We start from the raw sequence: 12,768 nt of genomic DNA, 5'->3' as shown, positions 1-12,768 counted from the left end.
GCGAGGACGTCTGAGAGACCTTAGCATCTTATTACATTGGACTTTTTGCACATTGAACTTGGCACTTTTTGAGTCTTATTCGCCTCTTCAGACACACATTGCATATGTGTTATGTATTCCATTCCCTCCAGTTGCATATATATATGATTTAGTGTTTTCACGGTCTTTGTTATTTCTAAACCCGGCAAGGGGCCATCGATTGACCTCTGGAGCCTTTTGGCCCTGCTGATTTCCCCACTCCTTGCTGAGACAAAGGCACAACCCTTTATTGTCTCCCAAGAGAGATAAATAGAATCACAGATTGGGGGGGGCACTTTCTGAACACGTCTTGGCCCCCAGAAAGCTGGAGCTAGTACTGATGAGGTTAAGAACCAGTCGACACGAATTATAGTGGTTTGGATTTTTTGTTGTTGATACCTCTTAATTTCAACCTCTCGCTACTCAATTACATATGTGGTGGCAGTGGATATATAACTAACCTGGAAGAGCAAATTATAGATTACAGCAGGGGCAGACTAAGCTGTGGGGCTGCTAATATTGATCAGCTCTAAGCAACCGCCATTTGATAAGGTAGTTCTGGAGAGAAAGTAGCTTTTCTGTCAGTTCAGGGTTGTGATGTGCTATCTCCCTGGGCCTTTTGGAACTTGTCCTCCTAGGGCAGAGTAAAGGTAAAGGTAAAGGGACCCCTGACCATTAGGTCCAGTCGTGACCGACTCTGGGGTTGTGCGCTCATCTCGCATTATTGGCCGAGGGAGCCGGCGTATAGCTTCCAGGTCATGTGGCCAGCATGACAAAGCCGCTTCTGGCAAACCAGAGCAGCACATGGAAACGCCGTTTACCTTCCCGCTGTAGTGGTTCCTATTTATCTACTTGCATTTTGACGTGCTTTCGAACTGCTAGGTTGGCAGGAGCTGGGACCAAGCAACGGGAGCTCACCCCGTCACAGGGATTTGAACCGCCAACCTTCTGATCAGCAAGCAATATTCTGGATTCCTTGTGTTGAGCTTTCTTTATTGTGGGCAGCTGCCAAAGTTGAGTGATGCAATGAAGACAGGCTTGTGGAAATAATCCTGTCTTATCCTGGTATTCTGAACCAGGTACAAACATTTGGTTGTGAGCAAAACAAGAGTGCCATCATGTGGTCGATTATTTCTAGGTAATTCTTTCTCCGTACAAATTTTTGTTTCTGTACTGAGCTATTACTACACAGAATGAAATTAAGCCCATCTTGATTTTTGTTGCTTTTGTTGTTGTTGTTTAGTTGTTTAGTCGTGTCCGACTCTTCGTGACCCCATGGACCATAGCACGCCAGGCACTCCTGTCTTCCACTGCCTCCTGCAGTTTGGTCAAGCTTTTAAATGAACTTAAATAAGCGACCACACAGGCCACACCCTGTCCATCAGTCTTAACGTCGCACAATTCTCTCGTCCTCCTTGCAATTCGCTGATCTCATTGCATCCCAAACTGCAAAGGTGCCAAAGCCAAAACCCTTATGGTCATGTGCAGCTGAGCCATCTGCATCACCTGCGTACTTTGAAGTACACAAGGGCTGTGGCTCAATTGTAGAGTAGATGCTTTGCATGTGGGAAGATCCCGGGTTCAAGTCTCCAGCCTGGGAAAGGCTTCTGCTTGAAACACAGAAGAGACAGCAGTCGTTGTGGACCAGGGATGAAGAACCTCCCTCCTTCCTACATGCATAAACACTGCTACGGACTTTCTTTCCTTTGAGGGAAGGTGGTTGGGAGCCGCATAGCATTGGTTGGAGCGGCCAAAGTATACAAACACACAGTTAAACACACGTACACAGAGAGCCCAATAGCTATGGGAATGGCCTGGGGGGAATCCAGCAGACCAGATTGAGAGGACTGGTAGGCTGTATTTGGAGCGTGAACTGGAAATCCCCCAAACCTGATACAGAGTATATTGACCCTGGTAGACCTATGGTCTGTTTCAATATGGTGTGTTTCAATAAACTCCATTCCTTTGTTTCTTGGGTGGCTTCTCTGGCATCCTGAAGAATATTGCCATGTCAAATTTTTAAATAGGAATTCAAATATAATAATAATAATAATAATAATAATAATAATAATAATAATATATTTATACCCCACCCATCTGGCTGAGTTTCCCCAGCCACTCTGGGCGGCTTCCAACAGAACATTAAAATGCAACAATCTATTAAACATTAAAAGCTTCCCTAAACAGGGCTGCTTTCAGATGTCTTCTAAAAGTCTGGTAGTTGTTTTTCTCTTTGACATCTGGTGGGAGGGCGTTCCATAGGGCGTGCGCCACTACCGAGAAGGCCCCCTGTAACTTGGCTTCTCGTAGTGAGGGAACCGCCACAAGGCCCTCGGCACTGGACCTCAAGTGTCCGGGCAGAACAATGGGGGTGGAGACACTCCTTCAGGTATACTGGACCGAGGCCATAAATGTTGATAATTGCACAAGGTAAACGCACATACCTAAGTATATAAACCACATGCCTAAAACAGTACAGGAGAGCAATCAAAAAGCCATCTTGGGTCTCCTAAAGACTCTCAATATTTCCTCTGCCTCCTTAACCCCCCTTACTTGAGAACAGGTAGGCAGATAGCAGTCAGGGGAAGTTCCTGAAGGGATTCCTCTCTTTTATCTATGAACCTCCTTTGTATTAATTGTCATTGTTTGCCCAGATGCTCTGCATTGAGGGATGTCTGACCGGCATCCTGATTGTCTTATCAAATGCTAATGTTTTGTGCAAACTGTGTCTGGAACTATGTAAAACTTGCCAAATCCTCAGGAACATCACACCTTGGCCAGCCTGAGCCACATTAACCCCACCTTATGCGTGATGTAATTTCTGACTGTAGATGGCATGTCCTTCTGCTCCACGCCAAAATGCAAACCCTTAAAAAAGACGTTTCTTCTTAGTTTTGGGTCTCTCTTGCCTCCTTGCAAGGAGGGGAGGGAACTCTTTTGCAACAGAAAAATAAAGATCTCCCTTACTTTCACAGCACCCTGCCTCCATCCATTCATCTCTGACCGATCATGGACTTAGGGGAATCAATCCCTTGGGGAGTTGAGCAGCAAAAGCCAACCACCCCTATTTCTCTATATCAAAAGTAATTGCTGGGGTTGCTTGTCAGGTCAGAGCAGCTTTGAGGAATAGAATCCAAGCAGGCAGAACTGACCCTCAAATTTGTCCTAGCACTTCCATAGCTGACCATGCTGTGGGAGGTCTAAATATCCAGTCTGGGACCAGTATTATATGTCTCCCACCCCGGGGGCTCCTTTGCCAAAGAGAAGAAATGAGCTATTCAGACCTAGTTCCTTCTCTGCCACCATCCAGAAAGATCAACGGGTCTTCTGCCTTTGCCTTTTATCAACACTTAATTCCTGCCTTCCTTATATTGGCTCTGTGACTCCATGGCAGAAGGAGGTCTTGTCTCTGGGTCCAGGAAAATGCAGTATATGTTTGCTGTTGTGTGTTATTGAGTGCTATTTCCATGCTGGGCTTGCCAGTTCCATTCTGGCTCCCTTCCCCACTCAGCCTTCCATCTTCCCATATCCACACCATCAGCTAAAAATGAATGCTTCCAAAGCATAACAAAGCTAACATGTTGTGCTGCTGGTTTGTTTGTTTTTTACATTCGTAATGTACAAAAGAAAGAAGGGAAACTCAACAACATACGGTAGGTTAAACAAGTAAAGAACAATCCCCTAATTTGTGAATGATGAAGTCTCTTTATATGTACAAATGAACAATTCCGCCAGAGTTAACTACAGCAAGGCATTTAATGAAGCTGATTGTGTTAAGGCAAGGACCAGTTTAAACATTCTCTTTCAACATTTTTGTTTAAACATAAACAAAAATCAACATGATTCTCCCATTGTCATTTCATATACTGTACCTTGATTGGAAGGAAGATTGATGTTGGTTAACTTTTGATCCAGAGTTCTCTTTAAAATCTCACATTTATTGAGTGTTCCTACTAGCGCCTACTGCAAGTGAAACATGAAAGTTCGAAGTTCTTCTCCTTAGATTCCAACTTTGTCTCTGTTTGATGCAGACCTCCTTTAACTACGAATTTGTGACACCAGACAATAAGAAAGATCAAACAGCGCATTGGGAGTTAACAAAGTCCTCTAACAATAAGAAACAATATATTGGCAACTGTCAATGCCATTTAACTGTATAAAATGTATAAATAAATAGTAGATTTGCAATAAGAAATAGTGTTTTACAATACAATAGCTTGGTCTTCCACTTGATCACTTGCTTGTAACCAGTGCTTGGAACTCTAGAAAAGCAAAAGCAAAACCCAGATTTAATTATTTTGCTGTTGAGAAAACTGGACAGCTTTTTCTTTTCTTTTTCAGAATCCATATTGATTCTCTCTAAAGATGTCACACAGTTCTGCCAGAGACTGAATTCAGTGGTTGCATACGCACTGTACATTTTAAATGCCCCTCAAAGAATCCTGGGAACTGTAGTTTACCCTTCAGAGAGCTACAATTCCCCACACCCTTAGCAAACTACGGTTTCCTGAATTTGGGGGGAGGGGAGGGGCTTTAAATGTAAAGGTGTGCTTTAAATGTAAAGGTAAAGGGACCCCTGACCATTAGGTCCAGTCGTGACCAACTCTGGGGTTGTGGCGCTCATCTCGCATTATTGGCCGAGGGAGCCGGCGTATAGCTTCCGGGTCATGTGGCCAGCATGACAAAGCCGCTTCTGGCAAACCAGAGCAGCACACGGAAATGCCGTTTACCTTCCCACTGTAGCGGTACCTATTTATCTACTTGCACTTTGACATGCTTTCGAACTGCTAGGTTGGCAGGAGCAGGGACCGAGCAACGGGAGCTCACCCCATCGTGAGCCTTAGGCTCTGTGGTTTAACCCACAGCGCCACCCGCTTTAAATGTATGGTGCTATAAATACACCTCTCTACCATTACCCACCAGGTTTTTCACTGTGTGTATGTTTGAACACAATTTGCCAGCATGGGCCACCAAACCCTTTCTCCCCACTGTGCTACCAATCTCTGTTCCCTGCCTGGACCCTTCCCCACATGCCATTTACACTGGGGAGGAGACTCCTATTTTCTTCAATTTGAGCTCCCCTCTTCAAGGGAAACTCTAGATTGGGGGCCAGGAAGAGGGGAAGGTTAGAAACCCCTGCCCCTCTGCCCCTCTCCTTTGCCATTTTACCAAAGAAGTACATCATATTTACAAGGAACAAGAATCAAATTCTGGGCAATTTGCAAGATAGAATCATAGAACCTGACCTTTCTGTTTTTGGATTTTAGTTTGTCTTGGAAGAAAATTCCAGAAGCCCTGATCGCTTTTAGTTTGCTTGTTGTCATAAACTCCCCATCACCACCATTTTGATCTTATATGAAGGATAATAGGACATGCAAGGCATACATGTCAGATCCAGGTGAACTAACGGGTAAGCATTCCGCTAATTTATCCTCACCTTCCACTCCAATTTTGCCATCTCCATCGGTGTCACCTGCCGCCAGGAAAGCCTTGGTCTCCTTGTCAGTCAACACTCTGGCACTTGGTTTGAAATTCTGCATGAATTTTCTGTCAAAGAAGAATTGATTGATGAGTGATAGGTTAGCAAGCTGCAGTGAGGCTACAGTGTGGTTTTATCAGCGTTAGCCATGAAGCATTCCTTTCTGCTGAAAAGAAAAGCCTATGCAAAGTCTCCCCTCTTGCTAAGAAAAGCCATAGGGCAGGAAGAAATATATTTGTAATAGTCATAATAATTTGTTAACCTCTGGCATCCCCTCACCTCCAATACCCGCTTCATATAAGTTACTGCTTGCGCCACCCCAAATTCTTTCACATGCCAAAAGTCACTCCCCTCCCACTCGTCCCGCCAACCAAAACAGTCCTATTATTCAAGCTTTCACAGGCCATTGAGATCTCATCTGCTTTCTGCCACTTGGGCTGCCAATCTGGGTGAAACGGAAAACAAATTCCACACTCTTGCTGTGCTTCAAAGTGCTTCATTTCCATTCTCCTGTACTTTCCACAGCCCTTGTGCTTTAATTTGATGGGAGAGGCAGGTGAAGCTTATACTAAGGAATGCAAAAACAGCTACTTTGTTCTGCTATGTTTCTTAACCTCTGAGCCCTGAGTATGGTTCCGTAATTCGTATGGAATGCTGCAAAGGTGCCACTGGGGGTCTTATATTCGGAAAGCTCTGAAAGATAATGGTGGCCAAAGAGAGAGAGAGAGAGGAAATGGCATTACCAGAAAAGAGGGCACTGATCTGCATAAAATGTGCATTTGCTTCTTTATATGTATAGGTGTAGCTTTAGGATAATTGGAATAAAAATGCAGCAGATCTCGCCCTAGTGGGGAAGACACATCAGGAGCAGGTGTTTGTCTGCTCTGTCTGCTTTCCGGATGCTGCTAACTGTTGATGGACAACTTCAAGTGCCCTCCTGCTCTCTCTTCGGAGGGTTCATTAGCTTTAAACCAGACAGCCTTTCAACCAGAGGACTGTTCTTTAAGACACGTGACGACCACCCTATGAAAAAACCCTACTTCAAGTCTTAGCTTTGTCACTTAATATCTGCAGGCAATGTATTAGCCTTTTGTACTCTTGTAGGTAATTGTATGTATGGATGTAACATGTGTAGCAGTTTATATTTCAAGAAATGAATAAGTGGTTAGCATATATACACAAATTTTGCATTCAGTACGACTGCAATGGTTAATAATAACAGTTATGATGGTGATGATGCTAAGCCCCACATAGAACAGACCCACTGAAATTAATGACTCTAAGCTACCCTGTTTCTCATATTTTAAGACATACCCATAAAATAAGCCATAGCAGGATTTTTAAGCATTCAAGGAATATAAGCCATACCCCGAAAATAAGACATAGTGATAGGCGCAGCAGCAATGCCAGCCGCGGCAGGAGGAGGAGGAGGAAAAAAATAAGACATCCCTTGAAAATAAGCCATAGTGTGTTTTTTTGTGTGTGGAAAAAATAAATATAAGACATGTCTTATAATATGAGAAACACGGTAATCATGTCCATTAACTTCAATGGGTCTACTCTGAGTAGGACTAGCCCTGAATACCACCCACCACCGTCTTCCATAGGAATAATACAGTGCTGAAATAATGCATATGTAGCACTCTGATCACTAACAATGGAGTGTTTTCAAATGCTAAGGGAAAGTGCAGAGAAAATCAAGCACTTCGAAGCATCCTTATTTTAGTGGGAAAGATACAAACATATATTTACTATTTATTTAAAACATGCATATCCCAAACAGTGTGTTTACCTGACGCACACTTTTCCCACTGATACCAATTAAACTTAAAAGTACTTAACTTGGGCTGGATTGTGCCCAAAGCATTATTTTGTGTGTGTGTGTGTGTGTGTGTGTGTGTGTGTGTGTGTGTGTGTGAGAGAGAGAGAGAGAGAGAGAGAGAGAGAGAGAGAGAGAGAGAGAGTTGTCTGAACTATTTGCATACATCTCCACTTTGAGGAACATTTATGCTCAATAGGTTGGTTTCGGAGAACTGTGAATGAAAGGGCAATAGTCACTAGTGCTACAGGGACACAGTGGCGCTGTGGTCTAAACCACTGAGCCTCTTGGGCTTGCTGATCTGATGGTTGGCAGTTCGAATCTGTGTGGCGGGGTGAGCTCCCATTGATCTCTGCTAGCTCCTGCCAACCTAGCAGTTCGAAAGCATACCAGTGTGAGTAGATAAATAGGTACTCCTGTGGCAGGAAAGTAAACTGTGTTTCTGTGCACTCTGACACTCATCACGGTGTCCCGCTATGCCAGAAGCAGTTTAGTCATGCTGGCCACGTGACCCGGAAAGCTGTCTGTGGACAAACGCTGGCTCCCTCGGCCTGAAAGCAAGATGAGCATCGCAACCCCATAATCACCTTTGAATGGACTTAACCATCCAGGGGTCCTTTACCTTTACCTAGTCACCAGTGCTGTTCTCTTTATGCTTAAGAATTTGTGCCATGCTATTACTGGTATCGCGGGTTAAACCACAGAGCCCTAGGGCTTGCCGATCAGAAGGTCGGCGGTTCGTGACGGGATGAGCTCCCATTGCTCGGTCCCAGCTCCTGCCAAGCAGTTCGAACTCCTAGCAGTTCGAAAGCACGTCAAAGTGCAAGTAGATAAATAGGTACCGCTGCAGCGGGAAGGTAAACGGTGTTTCCGTGTGCTGCTCTGGTTCGCCAGAAGCAGCTTTGTCATGCTGGCCACATGACCTGGAAGCTGTACGGCGGCTCCCTCGGCCAATAACATGAGATGAGCGCCGCAACCCCAGGTTGATCACGACTGGACCTAATGGTCAGGGGTCCCTTTACCTTTTTTATTACTGGTAAGCTCTATAACTATTCTTCTGCTTCTGATTGTGCAAAAGGTTGCACAAGTTGTTGAACAAGCAAATCAACTTCTTTGGATCTAGTTTCATTTTGGATCTAGTGTCAGGTATGAAATAGTTTGTCCATAAGTGGAACGCACCTTTTCATCATGAACATAAGGTGCCTTCTGCACAAGGGGGCATATTTGGACCTGACCCAATGGCATGCAGGTTAATGACCGATTGTAAAACTGAAAATTGTCTCTGGGAAAGGAATTTTTTTCCTTCTACTCACTGCAGTTCTTCTTCCTCAATGAACCCACTCTTGTCCTGGTCAAGGACTCCAAATACTTTCGCCAGTTCTTCCTTAGATTTTTTGCTTAGACCCGTTTTCTCAAAGAAGCTTTTGTAAGTGAAGGAATCGGGAGCTTTTGAAGTAGAAAAATGAAAAGAGATGGTGAAATATTGGAAGAAAAAGGAGGGGAGAAGTTAAAGGAAATAGATTCCCCACCCTCTGTCCATTGTACATGAATGAGCATGATTTGTCTCCCCAAAAATGTCATCTTTAGCTTTTCCACCCTACCATATGTTTTCAGGGAAGTTTGCCTTTGGGGGTAGCAATCCTGCTCGAATCAATTATAGGACTCAACAAAGGGCCCAGGACAAATCAAATTACCATGGGCCTCTTGAATAGGCACAGTAAATAAGAGTTGCATTTTAAGCTGGATGTGCACTGATACAAAAATGCAAAGCAATTTGCAACTTGAAATTCACATAGTTTCGGCTGTGCACGTTGGGTTTCAGCAGCTGGAATTATCAGTCTAAAAGGAGTCATGAGACCCAAAAGTTGGTCTTGTTTTCGAAACCAGGCTGGACAGGTATAAAAAGGGACAATGATAGAACTTCCTTTAGGAATCAGGAAATGCCAATCACCACCTTCAGCTAATGGTTTGGGACCAACAAGCAGATCATGCCCCCCAATGGAGGCGATTGCAGAATGTTCTGTTTGAATGCATAAATATATATCTATATTTAAAGAAGATCAAAACAAATATAAGTGAATGCCATGTTGCAAGTTGGACATAAGGTGAGTCCCACCAGGTAGAGGTGCTATCAGGCCAAGACTTTGGGGCAGAGGTCTGGGGTCCCACTATGCAAAATGAGCCAGAAAAGCCCCAAACACAGCAGGGCTGGTGAAGTAGCACATGCTGTCATCTAACAAATGCCCTCCCTCTCCTTAAGGTCACTAAACCCGGAGTCTAAAATTACCTAACCGCACTATTGGCCCAGGGTCTGAAAAGTTTGACGACTCTGGCTCTAAATCATGCTAAGATTGCAGAGTTCAATTATAGCTTAGGGAATAGTCTCTCTGAGAGGCTCGGCACTAGGGGTGAAGGTGAAATCTGATTCTATGGGCATTTAAAGCCAGATTTATCAAATCCACACTTTCCAAAATGATATGTGAACTGAAACACAGCTATCCTTCGAAATTCACACTTATTCGAATTTTGCAATGCAGTTATCCAACCAGTGTTTACAAAAAAATGCATATATTAGAAGGAAGTGGGCATAAAAACGAAGACATCAATGGAAATAACATATAAAAATGCATTATATTAGGGGAAACTGCTGGCAAAAAAACGTGTACATCAGTAAAAGCTACATATAAAAATGTGTTCGCTCAGAGAAATTTGCACATAAATGCTGTTAAATTTTAACCAGGATTATTTTTTAAAAAAATGAATAAATATTCAGCTTGTTGCAAAATGTGGAGAACTAAATTTAAGACTGGGTAAATGAGAAACAGTGAGAACTGAAAATGACAGATCCTTCCGTCCGAACTCAACATGTTGGTCTTGCACATACACACTTTGCTGTGGTTTCCAAACATATCAGGTACATACAGGAAGATCATAAACTCTGTTGTCTGCAGTAACCTTTGGCATTGGCCTGAAATGACACCGTATCTAGGCAATTTTTAGGAGGAGGAGGAGGATGTCAAGCTACTGGCACAGTTCTGGGTGCTGCTTAATGGGGTGGGGAAAATCCCTTGGAGGGGGGGAAGGAACTTGTGCTACTCCAGCTGCTAGAAATTTCTCCCTGCTCCATCCCCGAGAATTTTGGTGAAATTGTTCCTGTAATTTCTCTGCAGGCAAACAAGGTAGGGAGTTTCAAGAGGCCATTTGCTCCCAGCTCTGGAATTTCCTTTTGCTCACCCAACAGCCACCACAAGAAAAGGAAGGCTGCTTTGCTGATTTTTCTGCAAAACTTCTGGATCATTTTTGGGAGGCACCCAATATTCTCCCACAGTGATGCCCACACACATTGGGCCTTTGAAATCAGGGTTTTTCCTGTTAAGATTCCTGACAATAGCAGCAAAGAGGGTGGCTATACTGTAATACATCCACTGGTTGTATTGCTCTTTGCACTTATAGCCTATTATTATTATTATTATTATTATTATTATTATTATTATTACCCACTAAGCACAAGCAATAACAACCTTTTTTTTGTATCTGCAATTATTACAAATAGTGTTATCACAGTTGTCATTCAGGGTTAGCACAAATTTTAATCAATTACATATAGAATGAATTTTGGGGGAAACAGAGGACGCACCTCCTCTTTGTGGTGGTTAATATACACAAAGAAGGAGGACCATGAATTTGATTTAACAGATTTAAATCACATTGGATACAGCCCCATATTTCAAAAAAGTTATCCTCACCCAGGGCTAACCTAGTTTTGTATTAGCTTCTTTGCTTGTGTGATCTGCCATCTCCTGTAGTACAAGTATCTAACTGAAATGCCAGATGTACACTTTTAGAAACAGGGTTCTTTTTTGTTGTTTAAATATTCTACATCTCTATCTGTCTTAAGTCTGCCTTCTTTATGAGGTGCAGACAACTCAAAGTTATTGGTCGTGACAAGTTCACCGCCGAATAGATTTTGGATAGAATTTGTTCAGTTCATAGACACGCAATTTCTAATTTACAAAATGTTGTGGCTTGGCTGTGTTTCAATAACTGGTTATGTTATTTTGTCTGCTTTGAAGAAGAAGAAAACTTTTGGGGAAGGGTTGTTTGTTTGCATTGCATTTTTAGGAAAGCGTGTTTTAGAAAAAGTGTCTGTTTCCAGGAATAGAGAATGGAAGAGCAGGGAGGAAGTTACAGATTTCTTTAAAATATATTGTTTGCATGAGGCTAGGGAAACCAAATACTTTTAAAGATAGAAATTACCTTGGCAGCTTTTCAGGGCAGCCTCAATGTCCGCATCAGACAGGATACCAGCGAAAGCCATATCAAAGCTATAGGGGGAGGAGGGAGAGATAGTTAGCTGAGGTTAAAGACAGAAAGGAAATTTATGAGCTAATAGGGAGGCTGCCTTATACCGAGTCAGACCATGGGCCCTTCTAGCTCAGCATTGTCTACTCTGACTGGCAGCAGCTATCCAGGGTTTCAGAGAGAGATCCGAATAGCATTTTCAAGCAGAGGTTACAAGGTGCAGGAGGTCTGAAGAGTAGTCGGCTGTAGCTGCCGGAGCTCAAGTTGATATTGGCTGTTCTGCAGCCACCAGATGGGGGGTAGCGGCACGAGCTCTCATTGTATGCTAGGAAATAGCAACAGCAGCAGCAGCAGCAAAAGCAATGATTACAGTCCAAGGCAAGGGAGCTGCCATTCAAAACCAGTGAGCAGAGTTCCTTTCTCCAAAAAAATAAAAATAAAAATTATTATTATTATTATTTTACAAAATCCTGTTGTCCACCCAGGTTGTGCTTTTTTTCCACCAGGATGGTCACGAAGGAGATTAATTTGCTCTTCTCTGATCATTGTTCCCCCCCTCCCCCAGTTTGCACAAACGCCAAAAACAAGCAAAAAAAAATTGTGGTAATAAGAATAAACCTCTCATTGCTTGACATCTTGTTTGGTCTGAGAATCTTGATAAGTTTCCATGCAGGTGGCTATTTTTTTTAAATGGTTTGGTTGTTGCCAATGGCTGCAAAAATAATAAAAAATGGGAGGAAAAAAATATCTCTAGGCTGAAAGGCTAAACTCACCTTGTGGATGTTTCCCAAAGCTGAGAGAAGAAAAGGGGGCAGAAAGAGCTCTTCTCTTAGGGTATTTGCTTGGGCAGAGACCTTTTCTTATATAGGCTTTAGTTAAGAACCCCCAAGCCTTTTACAGAAGTCCTGGGACCACGTCATTGCTCAAATGCCCCAGGGGATAAGATACTGTAGCTGACAAGACCTGCTAGCTAATCAAATTGATATTTATATCCCAAAGGAATGTACATCGGGTCGTAGACAATATAGCAAGTTTTCAGAGCCACACAAAGTTTCCCACCCCAACTGCTGTCTCCTAATGACACCCAAGTAAAAAATGATATTTATAAAATATAAAGTTGGAACATTCCCCCCCACCCCCATTTAGAACT

The 12,768-nt window shown here is 43.1% G+C and overlaps 1 protein-coding gene across 1 annotated transcript; it reads right to left on the bottom strand.

Moving 5' to 3' along the window:
- Positions 1–3,755: 3,755 nt before the first annotated feature.
- On the bottom strand, positions 3,756–12,533 carry LOC118093065 (parvalbumin, thymic). The gene is made up of 5 exons (XM_060282467.2): positions 12,392–12,533; positions 11,574–11,641; positions 8,630–8,762; positions 5,456–5,565; positions 3,756–4,280 (listed from the first exon to the last, which is right to left on the bottom strand). The coding sequence occupies exons 2-5, from the start codon at positions 11,632–11,634 to the stop codon at positions 4,252–4,254; spliced, it is 333 nt and encodes a 110-aa protein (XP_060138450.1). The 5' UTR covers positions 11,635–11,641; positions 12,392–12,533; the 3' UTR covers positions 3,756–4,251.
- Positions 12,534–12,768: the final 235 nt, after the last annotated feature.

This window comes from Zootoca vivipara, chromosome 13 (assembly GCF_965207765.1).
Source record: "Zootoca vivipara chromosome 13, rZooViv2.hap1.1, whole genome shotgun sequence".
NCBI classification, from domain to species: domain Eukaryota; kingdom Metazoa; phylum Chordata; class Lepidosauria; order Squamata; family Lacertidae; genus Zootoca; species Zootoca vivipara.
Note: the sequence above shows the minus strand (reverse complement) of the source record. Positions and strands in the feature narration are given on the sequence as shown.

Bases quoted from the DNA above. Each gene is read 5' to 3' on its own strand.
- LOC118093065 (XM_060282467.2), bottom strand. From the start codon at position 11,634: ATGGCTTTCGCTGGTATCCTGTCTGATGCGGACATTGAGGCTGCCCTG. The intron at 5,566-8,629 runs GTGAGTAGAAGG...CTTCTTTGACAG, and splicing joins ATTGAGGAAGAAGAACTGCA to AAAATTCATGCAGAATTTCA. The intron at 4,281-5,455 runs GTGAGGATAAAT...TTGCTTTTCTAG, and splicing joins TGGCAAAATTGGAGTGGAAG to AGTTCCAAGCACTGGTTACA.